Below are 24195 nucleotides of genomic sequence, written 5' to 3' on the forward strand. Positions count from 1 at the left end.
TGGCTAGGCAAGGCAACTTGCCGCAAGAGGCCGCAAGGGGCCCTTTTACTACAGTTAACTTCAGGTCATTATTGACAGTGTGCTGGCAACAAGAAACAGGGTGCCGTACAGGACCTAGAGTTACCAGATGGTTTCAACAAAAATACTGGACACATTTGACATTACACCCCAATCTATATTACATCTTATTTAGAAAATACCGGACATTCATATTTTCTAATTTATATTTTCTCAATTTGTTTCCTGAACAAAAAGCTCAAATACTGGAATTGTCCGGTTCAGATCCGGACACTTGGCAACCCTAACGGAACCCCGTGACTCATCTATGACTGTTTTAGTTTATGTTTTGCTTCTAGGGTCATGTCACATAGTCTCCCTATCCGACAGTCCTGCTGAACACAACCATGGCTGGTTGCAATGGGTCCTTTTATCTTGTGGTAAATGAAGGAGAGGTTCTCCCTAAACTGAGAGCAGCTGCATGCTTGGAGGGGCTTAGGGGCTGTTCCCTCAGAAAGATGCTCTGTCACTCCCCTGCCCAGCTCAGTAGTTCCAACGGAGGTGATTAGCAATGGCATTGAGGGGAACTAAATTCAGGAGGAAGCCTGGAGAAACATCATTGAATGAGCCTAGAGTTAGATGCTGTCTAAGCTACAAGTACAGGTGTGTCTTCATAACCAGCTCATCCCTCTTTGGCAGAGTCTGTAACCAAGCATGCAATAGAAAGGAGTATGCCTAGTCTGCATCCCTCTGTCGGCAGAGGGATGCAGATTAGGCAGGACGACATTGCAAATGAAGCAGGGATTTAAATCTCCCGTGCTTGATTTGCATAAAAATGGCTGACGTTTTTGCAGACTCAGCCTTTGTCGGCAAAAAGTGGCAGTCTAGAGGGGGATCTGTTGAGAAAGAAAGCTTTTTTTGACAGATCCCTTATGCCTCCTGCAAAGAGGTTTACAGGATCTGTCGAAAAAGGCTTTCTTTCTCGACAGATCCCTCTCTAGACAGCTGCTGTTTGCCAAAAAAAGTGCTGAGTCAGCAAAAACGGTGGCAATTTTTATGCAAATTAAGCGTGGGATAGTTAAATCCCCGCTTCATTTGCAATGTCGACCTGCCTAATCTGCATCCCTCTGGTGACAGAGGAATGCAGTCTAGACATACCCAAGGTGTCCACATGGCCACTTTTCGCCCAGTACGTCCCTGTTTATCTGCTGAGCTGTGATAGTGCATCCTGGGAAATTATAGGAAGCCATCTACTCTTCTCTGTGAGAGGCGAGCCCATGCAGGAAGGGCTACTGGCCAAGATATAACAAGAAATGAACTGCGGCCCAGGGTGGGTCATCTTTATTGGTGGCTAAGACAATTTAAGGGCCAAGACTTTCCAAAGGAGCTAGTAGTACTGTCAGGCCAAACTGAGGGTATATCTTACACTGCAGAGTTTTTTTGGAAAAACGACTGTTTTTTAAAAAAAAACTCACTTACATCCACACTGCAATCGTGTTCTTTCAGAAAAAAAATCGAAAGAACAGAGGGTTTTTTCCGACATTGGTAAACTTCTTTCTACGTGGAAGCAGCCTTTTTCCAAAAGAGCTATTTTGGAAAAAGGCTTGTGTGAATGGGGAAGAGGGAGTTCTTTTGAAAGAAGAGGAAAGAGGAAAAAGCACAGATGCCCTGGTGGCCACTCCGTCCATAATGATCATAGTTTAAATGCGAGAGAGCATTCATTCAGTGTGGACGCTATGTTTCGAAAAAGCAGATCTCTTTTTCAATGCACTTTGGCAGTGTGGACGCTCACTTTTGGAAGAAGCTTTTTCAGAAGAGCTCTTCCAGAAAAGCTTCTTCCGAAAGAAGCCTGCAGTCTAGATCAGTGTTTCTCAACCTGTGGTATGAGTACCCTTAGGGGTACTCGATAGAAGTCTGGGCAGTACGTCAACTCAACTGAAATTTAGAGAAAACTGAATTTTTGTTTTAAGTTTTACAGTGTTTTATTATGTTTGTACTTTTTACAGCCAAAAATTTCATTGCCCACCCAGCTACGATTAAGTTGTTTAAACAAATGTGTTGCAATGGTAGAAAAACATTTGTGTGTCTGAAAACTGCATGTACTGGGGGTACTTATAATTTTTTTAAAGGGGTACTTTATTAAAATAGGTTGAGAAACACTGATCTAGATGTAGCCTGGGACACTTGGCAAGAGTCTTATGTTCGGAGCACGAGATTCAGCTCTGTCTGACATTCAAACCCTTTTAAGGTACCTCATAGAGGGCACCTAAAAGCAAAAAGGTCACTTTGCAAATCTTGGTTCTGAGTTGTAGCAACATCCACCACTTCGATGGGCCCAGCCTGTAGCTCCAAACAAAGCCTGGCTCACCTGTCAGCTCTTCAAGAAGTACAGCTCCATTCCTTACAGGGCGGCTTCTGGGTGTATCAGACCTCAGGTGCTTGGGGCTGGAAAATGCTTGGCTCAGCTTGGCTTCCAGGTAAAGATAAACAACAGGCCCTGTCCTGTCAGGCGGTTGCCTGGATTTGGTTCTTCTGAGATGTCAGTTCAGTCAAGACACCCACCCTTACGCAGCATGTGAGTGGTTGGGCCTTCCCTTCCTCACTCTACCTTCTCCTGAGCACTTTCACACAGGAGGGCTACGTCTAGACTGGCATGATTTTCCGGAAATGCTTTTAACGGAAAAGTTTTCCGTTAAAGCATTTTCGGAACAGAGCTTCTAGATTGGCACGGACGCTTTTCCGCAAAAGCGCTTTTTGCGGAAAAGCGTCCGTGGCCAATCTAGATGCGCTTTTCTGCAAAAAAAGCCCTGACTGCCATTCTCGCAATCGGGGCTTTTTTGCGGAAAACAAATCTGAGCTGTCTACACTGGCCCTTTTGCACAAAAGTTTTGCGCAAAAGGACTTTTGCCTGAATGGGAGCAGCATAGTATTTCCGCAAGAACACTGACAATCTTACATGAGATCGTCAGTGCTTTTCCGGAAATTCAAGCGGCCAGTGTAGACAGCTGGCAAGTTTTTCCGGAAAAGCGGCTGATTTTCTGGAAAAACTGGCCAGTCTAGACACAGCCAAGCTGCATAGCTATGGCCCTGCCTCTGGGAAACCATGTTAACTCTTTCCTCACCCATCGAGGGACAGGTCCTGCACACCCCATCACACTACCTCAGTAGGCAATAAACACCCATAGCACCTAGAGCAATGCAGTCTGGGATTTCCTGCTGCACACAGAATAGGGAGGATTCAGGAACATGGCTGAGAAGGGTTCTGTCCATACTGCCAAATCCTGTGGTGTGACCTGTTTACAGCAACAAAGACACATGTGAGCCTAGGTGGCTGGCAAGGGCTACACGTGGTTAGCTGCCATGGTTTCCACCCAACTATATTGTGTGAGGAGACCACCTGTGCCACTAACTTTTTTGTTTAAATAAAGTTCTAGTAGGAACAGGGCTTGTGCTGATAAGAAGTGTGCCAGGGGGGCATGTCCGAACTAAAGGGGCTGTTAGTAGGGTTGCTAGATGGTTTCACAAAAAATACCGCCCCCTCAGCCCCCCCCCCCCCCACCCAAAAAAAATCCTCTGGGAAAAAATTCTGTAAAGAGAGAAAAAAAAAAGCCTGCAGAAAATGTTGTTGAGCAAATAAAAGTTGTTGTCCTAAGCGGCCTTCTGTCGGGCGCCCAACCCGGGCCTCGGGATGTCTGGTATTTTCTGAACTTTTTTACTGGACGGAAGGCACAAATACCGGGCTGTCTGGTTCAATACCAGACACCAGGCAACCCTAGACGTTAGTATAGTCATTATGAGGAAAAATATTGTCCTAGTAATATGCTCATTTTGCAGCATTGTAGGATGCCTGAGGGAGACATTGGGTCCATTAAAGCCCCTTAGCAGTAGAGCTTGTTGAAAATCAGAGTTGCCAGCATGTGGAGTTTTCTGATATTTTGATATTTGCTTTTATATGGAGTCAGGGTGAAAAGTAAAACATCAACGTTTTCTAGGGGGTGGAAAGTTCTGGACAAAGTTAACTGAGAAGTGTCAAAACATTTAGTTTGTAGAACCAAACTGAAGTGTTTTGTTTTACCTCCATTCAACATTAATTTGTCTCTTTTTGAGCTGCTGCAGTGCTCTTTTGGGAATTGTTGTTTGGATGCCTGCGGGCCAAGCCTCCTGGCTGGGCTACATCATCTGTGATAGACTGTGATCCTCTGACTCCCATGATGCACTGCACCAGCTTCACCACAGAGGAAGATTATGGTGCATCATTAGAGGGATAGCTCGGTTGGCTGGGAGGTTTTCCCACAGAGGCAAATGGTAGCAAGAATCTATAACTCCCTCTAGGCACCATGGCAACTTGGACAGACACAGATTAATGATAAACTGATATTAAAAATACTATTTTGTTTTCCTGAGTTAAAAAGATAAAAAAGATTCAGCAACACAGATTTCCCCCATAGAAAATTCTGATTTTGCAGAATTGGGGGGAAAAAAAGTGTCATTTAAATTTCTCAAACAGCTCAACTTAAATGTTACCTCCTGTCACAACCCATCCCACCCACCACAAAATTCTGCTTTGCATCCCCCTTTCATTCTGTCATCCCCTGAACCAGTCTGATTCCAATTGGTTTCTGGAAAGACAAAACAACTAAGAATGTCAACTAGTTTTATTCATCAAGTTTGTCCAATAAAAGCACAAATTCTCGTTGGAAAAAAAAAGAAAAGGTTTAAAACACATTTTACATTGCAAAATATGTCAGAGCTGTCTGTTTGCCTGTCTACAAAGCAACAACATCTTTCCATCACAAGCCCTGATGCTGCTAAGAGGGTTTTTAAGGACTAGTATTTCAAATAATGACAAAGATGTACAACTGGTTTGACTAAAAGGTTACATTTAAATTGAAGAGATTTTTGATAGTGTCATACATATTCCATCTAACATATAGCAAAATAACAATTAAGAAGACATCTGTTTAGTTATGTCTGATATACAGATAAATGAAACTGGAGCATGTAAGACCTCTATAAAACTTTGGTGAAACTGTGGGCCATATTGGATACGTATTGCTGAGGAAGAAGTATTGAAGAGAGAAGTTGAAGCTATGGAGTTATCTACCCCAATTTCAATCAAAATGGATGCTTGGAGCTAGGAGCAGAGCCCATGAGAAGGGGATTTTGACCACTGCTTGGACCTTGCTATGGTCAATTCTCTGGCCTGTGCTGATAGGTGCCAGCTAATAGAGAAAAACAAGTGACTATTAAGAACAAAAAGTGTGTGGTCTAGTAATTAAGGCCCTCATCTAGGGATCAAGAGAGTTGTGGGTTCTATTCCTGGCTTTGCCAATGACCCTGGGTGAGTCACTTCACCTTCCACCCTTCATCTGTCTGTTTAGATTATAAACTCACTGGGACAGGGACTGTCTACTACTGTGTGTATGTTGAGTGCCTACTTCTAGTAAAATAGGGCTCTATGCACCCGTAGGCCATCTAGGTGCAATCAAAGAATAACATTAGTGATGATACTGGAGGCCTACAGCCCACCACCTTCTCCCAGTGCAAAATTAATCTGATAAAAACTGGAATATGTTTGTAAAATGTGAGGAAACAGGGCCCTTTAAGAAAATACTCAATGTACACGTCCGCACAACTAATGCAATCACATCTGGAATTGGGGAGAAATCTTTTCAGGGAGGGAACAGGGAAAAAAGGGGAATGGGGAAGAAACATTAAGCACAGGTTGCTTCTTGGTTATCCATTGGGATCTCGGTGCCATAGCTGCTGTCTCCGTACTGACAATAGGGAGGTATTTGTGGAGCTTCAATGATCAGCAAACCCTCTGGTGATAGGGAAGCAAAAACTGTGGTGGGATCCACCTCATATGGGAGTCTGGAAAGAGAAATGGAAAATTAATGGATCTGCCAATCACTTTTTCAGCATCTATCTCTTGCTCTCCTCCCACCCCCGCCACGTGCTTTTCATACAAGCACTTGTGATTGTTACCTGCATTTTATTTTCCAAAAATGGGATTTCTGGGACTTTCATTTTGGCATCACAGCATCCTATGTTGCTACATCATTACTGACTTGTCTGGCCTTCATATTTTCCACTGGACAACATTGCCTAGGAATAGCCAAAATGGCTAGAGTCCTTCAAGGATACAAAATTTGTATCTGGGTCCATATCTGCAAAAATGAGCTGAAGATACCTGCACCAATATCCCTGGCTGCGGCTACCACGGATATAAAGAAAACATCCACGGATTTGCAGGGATCTAAATACTACTGCTGACGAACACAACTGCTCTATAGAAACGTAGATGCAAGTCTCTCAGGGTTATGTCTACACTGCATGACCATTCTGAAATTAGCTATTCTGGAATAGTTATTCCAAAATAGCTTATTTTGAAATAGTACGTCTACACTGCAGGGAAAACTCAAAATTAGTGCAAGGCAGGCTTCCCTAATGTAGACATGCCATCTTGATTTAGAGCTGCAGGAGGCACTGGGGAGGAATAACATAGAATGGCCCTGGTGAGGAGCGATTTCAAAATAGCAGCAGTGGAGCGTCTACACTCGCCTTATTTTGAAATAGCCAGGGCTTGACAAATAATACAATCTACTTGCCCGTGGCGAGTTGACTGAAACCCGGAAGAGCCGGGTTCGGGCGATCTGTGCATGCGCAGATCGCCGGATAGCCCGCCTGGTGAGCAGGGCTCGCCATGGTTTGGCAAGCCCTGGAAAGAGCTATTTCAGATTAAGTATTTCCTTGTAGAATGAGGTTTAGAGAAGTCAGAATGAGCTGCCCACTATTTCAAAATTATTTCCAAATAACAGAATGGCTGTGTAGATGCTCGCATTGTTATTTCAAAATAACGCTATTTAACTCAAAATAACGATGCAGTGTAGACACACCCTAATCAATTGATTCTTAAACATAGATAGACGATAGTTCATCTGTAAGGACCATGAAGCTGAGTAAAATGTCTCCATGATTTGAGGTTAACAAATATTGCTAATAAATAGCAATTAAAAAATTATGAGGCACATCTAAGATATTCAACTGTAGACTTTTCTTTGCAAATGATCTTTACACTGCTTTGAATACACCCATGGAAATCCTCATTCAGGAATGGCATAGCCAGTTGTCACTTTCAGAGAATATGGTAATTAATAAATTGGACTAAATGCATTTAAGAAGAATGGCGCTAAGTGTAACGCACAGGACTAGATCTCAATAGTCTTGGAATCTTAACCACCCTGGCAGAGATTTGACTATGTCACTTAATCAGATCTTTCTGTGCTTCCGTTTCCCTGTCTGTAAATTGGTAGTGATAATATTTACATACATCATCGGCTCTTATGAAGCTAGATTGATTAATGTTTGTAAAGAGAAGCCCAGATGAAAAAACTATACATATGTAGAAAGAATGATTTATATTAAAATGAATTAATCTTAAGCAGATCCAGAAACTCATTTACCTGCACAGAGAACTGGTAATGCAGGTTTATTGGTATTATTGATTATTATTATTATAACTGCGCATATATATGTAGTTTTAAAGACCTGTCTTAGCCTTTCAAGATTTTCTGTTTAATCTCCTCTGCAGCTATGTTTGACTAGGTGTCACTCGCAGCTTATGAAGCTTGAACTTGTGCAAAGCATAAGCAAATCATCTTTATATCACAGCCTGCGTCATGGCAAAAAAATCCATGTCTAAATAAGGAGCCTCTCTGGTTACTGAGTAGCTTGCCTGGGCTGGGCTAGGAAGCATAAGTTTTACTTTCACACTGTTATCTCCAATCCCACCCAACGAGTTTGTACTCAGATTGGCTTGCATCTGGGCAGGGAAGCCTCAATGCAGAGTTTACTTCAATTTGGATTTCCAAAGAAATCCCCCATTCGGTTGGGGGCAGAGTGTAGGTGGGCCCAGGCTGGCAGTTTAGGAAGGCCATGCCTTCCCCCACCTAACATACCAGCTGCCAGAGGGAATGGCCACACAGCCACAAACCTAAATCCACTCTGACCGGGGAACACAAATCTCCCCAAAGCTGTTACAGCCCCTGGGCACTGCTAGTGACAGCAGCACAGCCACATCCTGCTCCACTACAGCACTGAACGGGGGAAATCCCTCTCTGCTGTTTTGCTCCTACTCCACATTCTCAGAGAGAGCCCAAAACAGGAGGCCTGGCTTTGGTCTCACCCAGGTAACTCCACCAACATGAGTGCTTCTTACTCCAGACTTACACCACCCAAGTGGCAGCAGGGTCAGGCCCAAGGTGTCACCTTTGGCATCATGCTGCAGAAGACAGGAGAGTGCGGGGCCAGGTGGGCTACTCCATCACAGCCCTATGTACTGAACAAGAAGGCCTGGTAAGGTGATTCTGACATTTAAGGGCAGGAATATCGGGTTTGGGAGGGGGAGAGGAGCTAGCATCCCAGGGCAAGAGGTTCTAATTTCACCGAGGGCCCCACCTGATGCATTTATAGTATCCTGAAAAAACTCTGCCTTTCGCCAGTTCTGATCAGACAGTTTCACCATGCCATAAGCAAGGGGCTCTTAAAGTCAATGTACCCACCACTTCACACCTGTTAAATACATGGCTGAGCTGAAAGGTGCAAAGTGAGTACTGTAATCTAGGACTTTGTCTCCCAGTCCAGCCAAGCACCTGAATGTGTGCATAACTTTAAATACACAAGCTGTTCCACTAACCTCTCTTTGGCTATGTCTACAAAGAAGCATTATATATAGTCTGCCATCTACACTACAAGCAGTTATTTCTACATAGTGTCAAAATAATGGCAAGCTGGAAGACGTCTTACTCCAACTCCTATAACCCTCATTACATGAAGAGTAAGGGAAGGAGAAGGAGGAGTGCTCTTTCTCGGACTTCCTGTGCAGTCAGCGCCAAAAGCCAAAATAAGCTATTTCAACTTCAGCTATGCAATTGTCATAGCTCAAATTGCGCAGCTTATTTCGGCTTTAGCCCTGCGGTGAAGACATGCCCTTTAAGTTATAAGTGTTCTGAAGTGTTTTCCTGACCTTCAGTCTTTGTTTCCATTCTGTGCCCTTTTCATTGTCTTTTTAAGAGTGAGCAATTTTTAAAAGTTAAAAAAAAAATTAATAAAAACTCCTTTTTTGAACCTGCGTATCCTTTTCCTGACAGTTTTGACTTCCCCCACTCATCTAGTTTTTGGAGGCTATGACATAATTTTCTTGCTCCCCTCCTTTGTCTTTATTTCCCCCGACATAAACACTCCAGACAATTCCAAAAATATTGTCACAATAAAAATAGTTAGGGTTATGGCTGGGTAAAGAGTAAGAAAAGATCCTTCATTTTGCCTTAATTATGAAATATTTATGAGCACCATGAGCTAATGGGACATTTGTCTTGTGTTACAGACCCACCATGGGACTCACTTAGCCAGAGTCAGGGATATCACAGGCAATAAATCTGTCATGTCTGGCTGTGATCTGGGAACACCCACCAGCTTTAGCCCTTCCTACTTGTCCAATCTGGTTCCTTTCCAGCCTGTTCTGTCCAGCTTTGACTTTCCTGGCAATGGAAAGAATATTTGCAAATATGTCGTGACATTCAGGTCTATGCCTGTCTGCATTCTGTATACTGTGACAGGGTAGGTTATAGGACTGGATGGAAGGGCAGAGAGTCAGCTCTAAAAAAAAAAACCAGACCATCAACAGCCTAAGACAGGGCTGCTATAAATCAATTAAGAGCCAGGTGAGTGGATTTCAGGTGCCCTGGGACCTATTTAAAAACCTTGGGGGTGGGGGGATAGAGGAGAGTGGAAGTGAATGAACAACTGATAAGAAGAATCAAAGAGGCTGAGGAGAGTAACATCAGCACTGACAAAGGCTGCAGGGGGAAGCGAGGGGCTCTGACAGGGAGTGTTTGGAGGCCCCCTTCCCCCTAGGTGTCTAGAAACTTCAGCAGGTAGCTGAGGAGGACTGTTTACTCAGTCCTGATTAAACATTCCTGAGTATGCCAAAGACAGAAGTCCAAAAGCCAAGAAAAGGCAAGTGGGACTTGTCCTGTGGCCTTTAAACTGTGGGATAGTGGGCAGAACAGGGGTCTGGGACCCAGGAGCGGGACTAACTCTGCCACAATACACAGAAGCTTAAACATGTATGCAGTGAAGATTAAACACTCACACCCCAACCACACTTTGTGCCTTTGTGGCTGAAAAGAAGCTGTCAGGCAGTGGAGTTAAAACTTGGAATTGTCTCAGGATGTCTAGTTCTTGGCCCTTCAAAAGAGCATTTTTGTCTATAAACTACAGGCAGTCCCCGGGTTACGTACAAGATAGGAACTGTAGGTTTGTTCTTAAGTTGAATTTGTATGTAAGTCGGAACTGGTACATATTGTAGGGGAAACTCTAGCCAAACATTTCTCCAGAGCTCAGTTTTATTCTCCCACACCTCACTTCCCTCAGTCCTTTATTCTCAAGCTGAGGTGTCTGCTGAGAAAAGCCGCTCTGCATCTCCCTGGTCTGCTGGGAGGGGTGCTAGCTTCGCATCTCCCTGGTCTGCTGGGGGGGAAGCAGCTAGTGTGGGGTTGCCTCACTCCGTTTGTAAGTAGGGATCCGATGTAAGTCGGATCCATGTAACCCGGGGACTGCCTGTATAAAGTGCTCTTCAAAGCTGGGCAAGACATTAGAACTGTTTTACAGATGAGGAACCTGAGTCACAGTGACACAGCAGGTCAATGACAGAAAAGGGAATAGAATCTAGGTCTCCAGCCTTCTAGGCATGTTATAAATGTAGTTTCCCCTACGAGTGTACAATTCCGTGAAATAGACATAAGTCTGCAATCAGACTTGAACTGCCCTGAAGGGAAATTTGGAGCTGGATTTGATTTGACCTCTTCTCTAGTAGACAGCAGTGAATTTTGGGAACATTTGGCCCTGAAGATAAGAGGAATTTGTTGTCTTTGGCTTGTTTTCTAAGACATCCCATAAGGGGCCTGTTTTCGCAGGAGCACCTGTTCAGTAGGAGCAGGATGGAGACACATAGACTCATCTCACTCCTCTCACCACATGGAAATGTCTTTCTCTGTCACGGTCAGGCTGGGGTTGAATGTGAGCTAGTAAGAACATTGCCATCAGCTGTGCAGTCTTGTGGCTTTAAATTTCATAGAGCTTTCTGGAGCATGACTCATTCGCATCGTGTAAGTATCAAGGACTTCAGTGGGTTTTTTTTTTTTGTTATTACTCATGTACTCATAAATAGTTCAAAAAGATATTGTGGCATCATCGGTCCAAATTTATTCCTGGTGTAACTCCACTGAAGTCAGTACGATGACATAAGAGTGAACTTGGCCCCTGAGCTCTTTTGCACAAACACAGACTCGGGCTTGTAATAACAAAGTCTGAAGGAATGTGGTTTTGTGGGCAGGGAATTCAACACTTTTTAAACACATTTCACTGATTTATGTTTCCCACCGAGCTTTACCAGGAGCCAGACTTTATGGCTGTGGTTTTCAAAGCTGTCCAGGATGTTAGATACATAACTAGGGATGTAAAATACCTTGTAAATTGTTAACTGGTTAAGCTATAGGTTTAACCAGTTAACTGCCTGCCGTGCTGGGCTGGGGAGGGCAGTTCCAGCTGGGCTGGAGGGCAGTTAACTGTTTGCTCCAGTAAGCATGCGGGTAAGGTAATGCACACTGGTTAACCAATGGAACTTTTACAACCATATACACAACTCTAACTAATGTCAATGAGAATTTTGTCTCGGTCAACTAGGAAGCCTTGAAATATCTTAGCCTGTTTGCTGGTGGACTCCATGCAGGTGGGGTGGGAAGGGAGGAGAGGAAGGCTCAGCATCTGCTGAAGAGGATGGAGCGGATGGCTGCTGGTAGGGCTGGCCTCTGAGACCAATGCTGAAATCATACCCCAATACAGTGTTACAGTGGGGTTTGGTAACTGGCTCCAATAGATGGACTTGGAGGCTGCCCTTTCAAGCCAGAGAGCTTGCCACCAGTTTCCCTAGGAGTACACGGCCTGTAATAGGACTTCAGCATCCATATTAACCCCATCTAGATGAACCGTAAGGCTGCATCTACACTGGCATGATTTTGCGCAAATACTTTTAACCGAAAAGTTTTTCTGTTAAAAGTATTTGCACAAGAGAGCATCTATACTGGCATGTGCCTTTGCGCAAAAGATGTGCTTTTGTGCAAAAGCATCTGTGGCAGTGTAGATGCTCTCTTGCGCAAGAAAGCTCTGATGGCCATTTTAGCCATCGGGCTTTCTTGTGCAAGAAATTAACGTTGTTGTCTACACTGGCCCTCTTGCGCAAGAGGGCTTATTCCTGAGCGGGAATGTTAGAGTATTTGCGCAAGAACCACTGATTTTGTACATTACAAAGTCAGTGTTCTTGAGCAAATACTCATGGCCAGTGTAGACAGGCGGCAAGATTTTGCGCAAAATCATGCCAGTCTAGACACAGCCTAAGGACACAATCTGCCCATTGGCCTATCCCATTGAAATCCATGGGACCCAAGTCATCTAAGTGCAGCATCTGTCGAGCAGAGAGTTGAGGGAGAAGGACATAATGACTTGCTCAGAAGATAATTTCATGCTCTGAAAAATAAGAGACTCATCATTCCCAAGTCCGGCATTCCTCTTCTCTCTGCCCCAATACAGAAGTCAGCCCTACCAGACAAGTGCCAGATAAGCAAGAACCGAGAGAAACCACTGTGTATATTATACATACTGGATTTTCTTGGTGAAGTTCTTGGAGACAATTCCTCCTTCTACCTGTTGCTCTTCATGTTTACCTGGAGGGGACAAGAAAACACAATGTGATGGGCTCACCAGGCTGTTTTATGAATTGGAAAAAGAAGTTCCACTTGGAATTTTCTTCCCTCCCCCACGTTCAAATCTCCCTTCACAGTTGACCCAGCAAAGCTCCTACTCCTAGAAGAAAAATAACACGGGGAGAGACATATAGTGAAGGAACCTGCTGTAATAAGCCTAAAATTTAGCAACAAAACAGGAACCGTGGAAGAAGGAACTCTGCCCTCTGCATCTAGGTTAGTGGGCCTAGATCTGCTCTCCCTTACACCAATGCAATTACATTGGCCTCCATGGAGTTGTTTCTGATTTACACCAATGTGAGAAGATAGTTAGGTCTGGCCTCTCAATGATGAATTGTAAGTTGGTGACATGGGGTCAAGGCTACCCTACCCTTTATATTCTGCTAAATGGGAGGGACTCTTAGACAGACGGGGGGTAGAGGGAAGGTTACAAGGAGATGACTAGGTATGGAAGAGATGGAGAAACACTGATCTAAGACAACCTTCTAAAACACTGATATAAGACGACAATCTAAGACAACAGCCAAAAGCATGTGGACAATCCAAGTTCTAGATGAAGCAAATACAGAAAAACCTGTTCTCACTTCCACACTATCCAGAAAAAGGAATAGGTTAATTGGGTAATGCTTTTAGAGGGCCTGTTCCTGTACCATCAAAGCCAATGGGGACTTTGCTCTTGGCTCCAACAAGCCCTGATCCAAAGTGCTCAGGATGTGACAACCAATCAGCGCTACTGGAAGATTTGAGGCGAGAGGGAATGGGGGGTGGACAGAGGCAAAAATAGTGTGTTAAAGATACTTAGAATGCAGTGTAGCAAGGTGCTTTTTGACTGTTTGAACAGCTGGAGACAGATCAATAAAAAAAAAACAGGAAAATCTATATAAATTCACGGGCAAGAGGGTTTAAATAACCTGACGCATTGACAGGTGAGGTCTTGGTGGGCCCAGTTTTCTGGCACTGCTGGCTGTTTCGTATTGCTGCAATGAGCAGAGAAACCCACACAATGGGAATAGTTTAAGTCAAGCTTCGGGGAAGCACCTGAACATTTGTGTGCAAGGCATGGATGAAGATTTCACAGCAGCTGTAAGTGTGTCCTGTATCACCACCCATGCCCGTCAAATTATCAGAGTCTCCCACCCAGCGTTGTAAAAAATGGTTGTGAATCCAAAAGTGATTCAGTGTGGGAGGTTAAGAGAAGTAGCTGTAGCTAAAGAAATGAGGCTATGTCTTAGGGAGGACTGTGACAGTCCACACCTCCACCTTCTTCCTCCTGATCTGCCTCTCTCTTAGCTAGTGGAGCTCCCCTTTCAGCGTAAGTGGTGAAGACCCATGTTTTCTGAGCTGACGGCATGGAGTGACTGTGGGAGATCTAGCTATATGTGGCTGGGGTTTGCTACACTAACATCAACCTCCAATGAAACATGGAATTAACAAGGTGCGCTGAACTTCTCTGCTCTGTCTCTTTGGTTTCACCAACCCCATGCATTAAAAATTCATGAGTAAGCCCCGTGCAAACCATGACATTGGCTTAGCAATCATGAAAAAATGTTTTCTGAGGTTTTAAGTTCACCGTCAGGCCACTTTTTGACACTTCACAGCAATAAGGGCTAGACCGTTATCTTTACTGCATTGCGAAAGCCAAGATTCTCACTGGATTCACTGGATTCCATGCCTCCAGGTCCTCGAGCTTTAAGAAAAATCACTAATAATCATGAGACCCCTATTGAAATCTCATAAGGTGGCAACACTAGTGCCCTCGTATGTGTCTGCAATGTCTCTGGCCCACTTTGGGTGCTCCTTAGCTATTGATAATGGACAGGGAATCACTCTCTGCTACACAATGGCCAATATTCGGATTCAGCTTCCTCAGGGTTAAATTCCAGAAGGGAGCACGTGGCTGAATTAGAACATTGTGTCAGAGAGCAGTGCTAAGGGTGAAACATTATTGGAGTTGGTTCTGGGCAGATGTCTCTAATTAAACCTGGGGCATTGTCTGCCAAGCAACAGACTGACAGAAAACCCTATGCCTTGTTTCTGTGTTTAAATGCAAGTTTAAAATCCAAGTGGATGCTCTGTGATTCTTCGTTACATGGCAGATGTATAGCTCAGAGGCCTATAATAAATATACTGAAGTAGATGTGGAAAAATAATTAGAGGGTCCCAATTGTGATCTCACACCTGCATAAATCAGCAGTGACGATATGGCGGTATACAGTTAGGACAGAATCCTAGAACACTAGAACTGGAAGGGACCTCGAGAGGTCATCGAGTCCAGTCCCCTGCCCTCAAGGCAGGACCAAGCACCATCTAGATCCAGAATGGAGCTGGGAGAAATTCTTCAGACAATAAACTCTCTTCATTGACAGATACAGATTCAAGCAGACGTAAACGTATTGTGAATCCGTGAAGAATTTGCTGTGTAGCATCTGTTAATCACCTCCCTCACCTCCCAAAAAATCAAAATAGTCAGTACTGCAATTACCTAGGGCAAATGTTTTGATTTTTTAAACTGATTTTCTTTCAAATTTAATTTTTTTGTTTTAAATGTACAAAAATCCAAAAAACGAAAATGGACCGTTTGTTTTGGTCCCGAACAAACCACCCCTCCTGACTTTTTCAGTTTGGCCAGCAAACAAACAAACAAACAAACAAATTCAGTTTGGTGCCCAGCTCTGGTCCTGTTTCAGACTTGCAGTGACAGCTGCTGACCCAGTGGCAGAATTTACCAGAAGACACATACTCTATTGATGGGGAGCAGAGGGCTTCCTACAGAAAGAATTACCCCTTCCCCAAGTCAAATGCCGCAGGAAGAAAACTGGTTTCTAGCTGCAACTCCTTAGTTCCATTTTGAAGGCAGATTCTGCTTTCATGGCAGCGGGTGCAACTCCCATCGACTTCACCTCTCAGAAGGAGTTACCTTCTTTGCTCTCTACGGGGGCAGAGGCCCAAAGAGCTGCCATCAGCTACAAGGTCAGGTTCCAGCCCGAGAGGGAAGCTCCTACCAGCAGGCAGCTCAGACATGTTGACTTACAATTTAACAGATCAACTCCGAACCACAAGGACATGCCCTCTCCCCCTGTGGCATTCCCAGAGCAAGCTGGGAATGAATGGGGTGTCCTTTTGTTTGGTTCATCCTGGCCTTTACTCATTTGTTCCTTTGAAAGAGTCTGTGGGCCAGAATTCCCCAGGTGCATCCCAATGCTCCTGCAGGAGTCCCTTCTGGAAGGGGGAAGACCTTCCCTCTCAGGTAAGCCCGCTCCTCTGGCAAGGCTTAGCAAGCTCTCTCCTGCTCTCCCTAGGCTTACTCTGGGTTATGGTCACTTTTGCTGTGGCTTCCCTTACTTCTTTGAAGCACAGAAATCCAAGCCTGGTGAGATCCATGAATAATCCATATTCTCCCTCCATCAGCATAGGATTGGCTTAACACTTTACCCACTCTGGTCTGATGGGTCATTACACTCCCAACATTTTCCCATTGTTTTGCTGTAGTACCAGTCTCCCTCCTGACATTTCAGGCTAAAAGCACATCTCGATGGACTCCCCCCCCCTCCACCCTTCCCCTCCCAGGAGCGGCCTTTATGTATTTCTCTCCTATCCCTAGTATAACCCTCTTCCTTCCTTCCTGGGGGATGGGCAGGTGGTCAGAGCACTTACTGCTCTTGTCTCTGAATCAGCTCCTTAGCTGGAGTAAACCAGCACGGTTCTTTTCAAGTCAAGGGAGTGAAACTGGTTTAAAGCAGCTGAAGAGGCAGCCATGGTTCTTTTACTTTTCAGCTGTTCAGACCCAGAGCCGCATTATGACTTTCATGGGCCCTAGGCACTTTTGCCTTCGTGGGCTCCTTCCTCCATAAAAAAAATATATATTAAAAATTATTTTTGATATAACTTTAAATACTTCAACATTTTTTTTCTGTTTGAGGCAAAATTTAATAGATTTTCGTGGGCCCTAAAAGTTTCAATTTTTTCTGATGTGAGAAAAAAACTAAAACATTTTCTTCGACCCTAAAAGTTCATTTTTTTCCTTCTGATTTTAAAAGACATTAAAACATTTTCATAGGCCCCTAAAAGTATCGTGGGCCCTAGGCACTGTGCCTACTGGATAAGTCGCTTCCTTCCCCCTGGCGCTTGCTTAGCAGGGCTGTGGAAAGAGAATCTCATCAGGGATTTTTTTCCCCCTCTGCCCACTTTGTTTTCCTGGTAACACGTTATTTTTAATGCTGCATTAATTGCAGGGGAAATCACAATAGAATTTTTATGGACGAGCTTATGGCCTCTTCATTCGGCACCAGCGAATTGGCTCTGTCATCAGTGTTATTGCTGGGGCTGCTAAATGAATTAATGATTAGACACAACGTAAAGAAAGGGTTCCCCCTCCCCCCAGGTTATTTCTTTTGTTGTTTCTACTCTGTTAACCTCTCCCTTTGTTTTCCAATTTTATGTTGGGTTTCCATCACCCTTCCCTGACTCCATTGCACAATGTATGTGCTTTTTCTCCTGGGTTGTTAATCCTGCCTTATTTTAAAACCTCCACTTAACTCTTTGCACTCATCTCTTTCCCAGCCCCCCAGCCTCCTGCTTTTCTTTTGGTCTAGTTGTCCTGCCCCTTTAAGACTTGCAACTGTTTGGGGACTGTAGAGGAGGGGCATTCCTGACTGGTGAATGCCCGAGGACTGTAATTAGACTTTGTCCCTTTAAAGGAATTCCCCGCCCACTTAGCCTCCCCTCCTGCACCCCAGGGTAGCATAAACTCTGAAATGATCCGTAATTAAAAGAATGAGCAAGGAGCCCAACCCTGCAAACCCTCACAGCAAGCAGGCTTGGGCCTACTGACACAGTGATACTCACGCCCAAAACTTAAGTGTAGTTGCATATATATACAAATATATACTCAAATATATGCAAATAGCTTCTTTCACACTTTTGGGGGGGGGGGGAGCCGAGTCTGCACAGGATAAACTTAAAAAACAACAAATGGTCTGGTAGCACTTTATAGACTAACAAAACATCTACGTGTTTCGTTAGTCTTTAAAGTGCTACCAGACTATTTGTTGTTTTTTAAGTTCTTTCACACTGACGGGCACAAATTCAAAGATTAGGGCAAGACTACACAACACACAGGCCCCATTTAAGTCAGTTCTGCTGATATTAATAAAATGCAATAATTACCTGATTTCCACCCTCATGACAGCACCAGGAATTTAACTCCTAAAACGAGTATCAACAGAAGACCATTCTATTGACTCCACTGGCTGCATTTTGAGCCCCGTGTAAAACCAAACAGCACTGTGGAGTGCAAACAAACAGGCTGCGTGTTGAGTGGCCCTGCTCTAGGCCCTGAATGCTGTCTCCCACTAGCAACAACTCCATTTTTAAGGACCTAGTTTTATTTCCATTCCCCTGTGTTCCTCTTTTCTGCGCTTCCCTTCCTTTTCCACTGGCCCCTCGCTCACCTGACACTTCCACAAAGCCATCCTTGGTTTTCACCGTCAGCTCCTCAGGTTTAAAGCTCTGCACGTTGACACACACCTTCCAGGGCTCCCCAGAGAAGGGAGCAGGACTCCGATCTTCAGGGTAACTGCCGAACCTGGAGCTGTACCCAGGAGGGGACATGCCAGGGGAGGCTCGGGCCATTCCTGACCGCAGTGGACCAGGCCATGTACTGGTCAGTCGCGGGCGAGCCCAGTCCAGCAAGTCTGCAGTCAGGTCCCCAGAGAAAGGGCACATGCCAAAGTCATCATCCAGGAGTCGAGAGGACAAGCCGGGCTCTCTGAAGCGGTCTCGGACACTTCGGTGCCTGGTGGGGTAATGGCAGGAAAAGGGCATCTGGCCATCAGCCATGATTTTATTCTATGGTAAATGCAACAGCAAGAGAGGATAAAATTCTTCCGACCTTATCCAGCTTCTGGTGCACCAGCTGCCCCAGGAAATGTCTGTGTTTGCTTTTCTGTTCCTGAGTGCCAAGCTTCAGTGGAAGAATTTCCCAAGAAAGATTTGTCCACTCCCCCAAACCAAGGAGAGAGGAACTGCTGTGCCTTGATTCTGACAGGCAGTTTATACCAGAATCCTCCTGCCCTCCAAAACAACAAAATTTAAAAAAAAAAATTAGAGCTGAATCATTCAAAGATTTAAAAATGCAGAAAGCAGTGAGAGGAGAGAACAAAGTTTCCTGTTTGTTTTAAATCCCACACAAGAGAAAGAGGAGGAGAGGGGGGAAAAAAACCCAGATGAAAATCTCTTTGTGGGAATGAGAAACTTCCAAACTCGAGAGCCTTGTTTCTTCTTTCTTCCTGCTTCTTTATCTTCAGATCCCTGGCAGGAGCTTAAATAAATGTGTGTTCTCCAAGTCCAGAAACTTCTCTAACATTCCAGCCAGCTGGGAGCCTTCTATTTATATGGAGCTTGGGGAGAGTGGGAGGGGGAGGTTGTGCTTTGCAATTCTGGCCGTGTCAGCTGGGTATTTTGGAGAAGATGAAACACCCTTGGAGAATCTGTTGCGACAGCTGACCTCTCCCACTGGGCCGGGAACACTTACGTGGGGCAGCCAAGTTTAGGTAGCTTTCCTCACCTGCCACTCCCTCTGCTCTGCTCCCTCCCTGCCTGCCTCCTTAGCCTGAGGCTGCTACACTGCAGCCAACATGTTGCTAATAGCTTCAGGGCAGGCTACAGCTCTCTCCTGTCACCATGTTAAAATACCCACTGGCCCTAAATTTTAGCAGAGCCGTGGTGCGCCCAACACTGTAAGGACACCGGGAGCAGGGCCGGAGTGAGCCAGGCAGGGAGCGTGAGTCATTCCCGTGTGCTCTGTGCCTCTACGGGGTTGCATGATGATCTGTGGTTCTGCACGAGGATGGAGTGGGGTTTTACAGACGGTCCTGGTGCGCCAGAGCAGCAGGCTGACTCGGCCCTGGCAGTGACACCTAGGACTTACTGCTGTCAGGCTTAGAAGGCCAGTTCCCAGTTGTGAGCTAGATTGGACCCTGCTTTGCCCATGGCACCCTAAGCAGCAGGCAAGTGTGTGTGTGTGTGGGGGGGGCAGGTTGCCCACCATATGGAGCACCACTGGCTGGGGAGGGTTTGACCAGGGTGGCTGGTCTTTCCCGTTGACGTTCCCAAAGCAAGAAGCTGTGGGGCAGACCAGCATTTCCCCTCTCCTTGTGGCCCCCAGCCTCCCCACAGGGCTGCAGCAGGCAATGCCAGAGCAGGAGGGGAAACTGCATCCCACATCAGTGCTGTGGGGAGGTTTTGCACCCAGGCTCGTGGAGCACGGTGGATGGCTGGGTGCTGTCTAAACCCACTCAGGGCTGGGCCAGGCTCCGCTGCCCCCCTGCACTGCCTGGCCACGTGCAGGGAGGTTCCCAGTGCCAGCACGGGGCTGCCGTAGACACTGCTCTCCCAGGCAGCGCAGCAGGTGTCGGGGGGCTTGGGGTCACGCTCACCCCAGCTGCTGAACATTGACAGACCTGGGGGGAGGTGCTTTTCGCATCCCCCGCTGCAGCTCTGACGCTCGTGCCAGTCGCTACGGGTCTATAATTTCAGTATGCAGCAGGCCAAGCCAAGCAGACGCACGCCTCCATCCCCACGGGGCGTAGGGAATAATGACCAGCCCACGTCGCTCGCTCCTCCTCTTTCTCGCTGCTTTGAAGGCTGGCCAGGCTTTTCTCTGGGCCTCACCCAGCTCCCTTTGAAGTGCACAGAAACTCTCTTGGTGGCGTCCAGGGCTTGGACCCATCGCATTTGTTGAAACAGGCCTGGGCTGCCTTTGACCTTCACAGATCTTGCCAAAGCTCCAGCTGGGGCTGTCAGTAGCGCTGTGTGTGTGTGTGTGTGTGTGTGTGTGTGTGTGTGTGTGTGTGTGTGCGCGCGCGCGCGCTGAGTCAAAACAACACACTGTGCAGTGCTGCCCTCTGGGGCGGGGATAGCCCCACAGAGGCAATGGGAGAGGTAGGGAAATCATTCCCTACCCCTCCTTGCCCTTTGGCAGCTGAATTTTATTTCCCTAGTGCCATCCCCCCCCACCCCTCATGCGTCCCGAAAAGCCCGTTGTCCCCATGGAGATACCAAGGGCTGGCTTTTAAGGCCCTTCCTTTCAGAAATGGACCACTGGGCTTTATCGTGGCCCTGGGATCGCCGCTGTTGGGCAGTGGGGGCAGAGGACGTCTACGTGCTTGTGCGGAACCAGGTGAGATCACTGGCTCACAATAAGACAGAATGACTTCACTGGTGCCTTGGCAGGCTCCACGCCAGAGCAGCGCTGCCTTGCAGTCCTCCAGAGATGGTGCGTCTCCCAGGCCTCTAGAGGAATGCCCAGCTCACCCAGAATTAGCCTGTAGTTACAAAATGGCAGAGCGCTCCTTCCTGAAGAATTGAGGCTAAACAAGGCCTATTAGGTTACCCAGTGCACTCCCCTGCCAATGCTGTACCTCCACCTGCCCTACATCCTCTAATTTAGAACAGGCTGCTTCCCGGGAAGACCATTCCAGAGGCTATTCAGTGCGTGACAGCCACCTAGCCTGATATCCTTGCCTCAGTGTTCTGCTTCATTTCAGCCCATTACTATACCTCTTCCCTCCCTCATCCTCTGCCCCGACTCACTGATTAGCAGCCGTACCTGACAGTGGCGAGGTGGTGATGGTTCGGCTCTGAGGCCTCCCTCCAAACGTTACCTCAGCCTCAGACTAATCCCAGGGTGCGGGACTTGTGAAGGTGTGAAAGTGTGGAAGGAGCAGGGGGCTAGGAGCCAGGAAGACATAGGGTTGCCAGATGGTTTAACCAAAAATACCGAACACACACACACACAAAACCCAATGGAAAAAAAATTCTGTTGAGAAAAAAGAAGGGGGAGGCCAAACTTGTTGAGCAAAAAAAAAAAATTAAACATTAAAAATTAAAAATCAGCATGGCCCCTTTAAGAAGAGGCTTTTTTTTGCCAGTGGCCATTTTGTTTTTCTGTTCCAGCCATAAGACAAGCCCCTGCAGAACCAGGTAAGCGGGGGAGTTTCTGAGGGGGCCTGGCAAGAGGTCAGGGGACTGGGACCAGTTGCTGAGTGTGTTGTAGGGTTGCCAGGTGTCCAGTATTTTCGCCTCCTGGCAGGGAAAAACCCCCACAAAAATACCGGACATTTTAGGTGTCCAGTATTTTCTGAATTTTTTTAATGAACAGGAGGTGAAAATACCAGACTGTTTGGGTGAATACCGGATATCTGGCAACCTAGGCAGACACTTCCCGGTGGTGCCAGCTCAGCATAGTGCAGCTTCTGGCCTTGTCACTCGATCGCCTCTAGAGCAAGAATTAAGTTCTTTGCACTGAAATCAGCCGATAGAGCGTTTCCAGAGGAGTTTTGAGAGGGCACTGGGCACAAGCTAGATCCTGCAGCAGAATGAAGTCACAAGGCCTGACTGCCTGTTGTGGTTCAACCGCTTTGTTTCCAAGAGGAATACACCACTGCCTCTGTCCTCAGCCCCTTGCCTGTTGGGGGCCTCTCCCATCATTCAAAAGTGTCGCCTCCCTTCCACCTAGGGACCCAAGGCCATAGGGAGCTAATGCACAGAAGTGCAGCTTAAACTATCGTGACATTGACGCTGTCAGCCAGGCCTGGTCTGTACTTGACAGCGCACTTTGGGAAGCCATGGTGAGCAATGGGATTCCCCGGGTGAGGTTACCTGCCGGGGACCACAGTGGCTGAGTTGTAAAGAGCAGACGCAGACTGCAATCCTTTCCTTGGCCTTAGGCACTTCAAGTGACAAGACCTGCCAGGTGCACAGCCGTCTCTTTAGCCACTCATGAGCAGTGTTGTCTTCAAGTCATTGTTGTCAAGTCCAAGTCGAGTCTCAAGTCACTACAGTTCAAGTCTCAAGTTGAGTCTCGAGCCCCTAACGTCACTTTCGAGTCAAGTCCCAAGTCGAGTCTCAAGTCTTAATTTAAAAAATGTCAAGTCACTTTTGTACAAGCCATCAATATCGGCATTTTCGGACAGTTTTTTCACCAAGTCGATTTAACAAAATTAGCAAGTCTCAAGTCGAGTGTCAAGTCACAAACAATGAGCCCGAGTCAAGTCTCAAGTCGAGTCACCTAGATGACTTAAATCGGAATCAAGTTCAAGTCGTGGGACTCGAGTCAACAACTCTGCTCATGAGCAACACAGCAACCCCCTCTGTCACAACAGAGACCCAGGGACAAGAAAAGCCTCCTAGGCCTTGAGGTGTCCCGTGGCAACCAGTGGAATTGCCGAGGCAGGAAGGGGCTGTTTAAGGGAGGAAGGGTGTCAGACTCAGGCCCCTTGCCAAGCAATGGTTAGGTCCTGGTTTCCATCCCACACCCCTCCCAATCTTTTAACACTAATGACTATTGTTACATATCTTTCAAGCACAGGAGCACTCTGCAGACATGCAAGGAGTTCCCTTCGGACCCAGTCACTGAAGTTAGGCCTTGGTTTAAACACCTATCGAATCAGGAATTGGGATGTCACCTTGCGAGAGGGATCTGGGTGACAGTTAACTGGCAGCAATGACAGTGGCGAAGGGAAAGTGGTGCTGTTTCGGAAGGGCAGGCATTTGGATGACGGTGTCCTCACCACTAGGCATTGGGGGGCAAATGCTCCTGTTGGATGGGCTGGGCACAAATCAACTTCAGGCTTTGAAAAATCACCTTGGCTCTTCTCTGCTCCAGGAGAAACTCAGCCAGGTCGGAGGTGCTCGTCCTATAGCTGGAGCCAGCATCCACTGTCAGAGGCCCTGCAGCAGTTAGTGGCATAGCTAACTTTTCATAGCTCATCTGTGCACTGTGCTCCTTCTTTCCAACACATACAAGTTCTCCCTCCACTGGCCAGAAGTAATTATACCAAAACCATCTTAATATACAGCAGGGTAGTCATTAACTCCTTGGGTGTGCACCGTAAAACCATTAATCACAATGAACTAATGTGCTACTAATGGGGAAGTGAGCGCAGGTCCCCTGTATGCAATGGGAGCCATGTCAGTCCCAGGAAATAAGAGAGAGAGGCACAATCGAAAGCATGACTTTCTCAGCAGCAGACATCGGTCTAATGGAAGCTATTACTTCTCCCACCTTGTTTCCGCAATCCATTGGCACTTGGAGCACTTATTGCATGTGCTAGTCAATACGTTTCCTCCCTCTCCGCAGGATGCTCTGATTTATAGCATAACTAAGTCTTGGAATCATGCAGGGGTGGGACTGTAGGATCTCTGGCATACAGTCTGGAAACCAGCCTTCTTTCATAGAATCATAGAACACTAGAACGGGAAGGGACCTCGAGAGGTCATCAAATCCAGTCCCCTGCCCCCACGGCAGGACCCTGTATTGTCTAGCCCATCCCCAATAGAGTCTATCCAGTCTGCTCTTAAATATCTCCAGAGA

The 24195-nt window shown here is 46.2% G+C and overlaps 1 protein-coding gene across 1 annotated transcript; it reads right to left on the reverse strand.

The window, feature by feature from the left end:
* Positions 1–4637: 4637 nt before the first annotated feature.
* HSPB8 (heat shock protein family B (small) member 8) lies at positions 4638–19194 on the reverse strand. Its single transcript, XM_006134168.5, has 3 exons — positions 18272–19194; positions 12719–12782; positions 4638–5871 (listed from the first exon to the last, which is right to left on the reverse strand). The coding sequence occupies exons 1-3, from the start codon at positions 18657–18659 to the stop codon at positions 5712–5714; spliced, it is 612 nt and encodes a 203-aa protein (XP_006134230.2). The 5' UTR covers positions 18660–19194; the 3' UTR covers positions 4638–5711.
* Positions 19195–24195: the final 5001 nt, after the last annotated feature.

Source organism: Pelodiscus sinensis, chromosome Z (assembly GCF_052426305.1).
Source record: "Pelodiscus sinensis isolate ZL-2025 chromosome Z, ASM5242630v1, whole genome shotgun sequence".
Lineage (NCBI taxonomy): Eukaryota > Metazoa > Chordata > Testudines > Trionychidae > Pelodiscus > Pelodiscus sinensis.

Bases quoted from the DNA above. Each gene is read 5' to 3' on its own strand.
- HSPB8 (XM_006134168.5), bottom strand. From the start codon at position 18,659: ATGGCTGATGGCCAGATGCCCTTTTCCTGCCATTACCCCACCAGGCAC. The intron at 12,783-18,271 runs GTGAGCGAGGGG...TGTCCCCTCCAG, and splicing joins TGGCTTTGTGGAAGTGTCAG to GTAAACATGAAGAGCAACAG. The intron at 5,872-12,718 runs GTATGTATAATA...TTCTCTTTCCAG, and splicing joins AACTTCACCAAGAAAATCCA to ACTCCCATATGAGGTGGATC.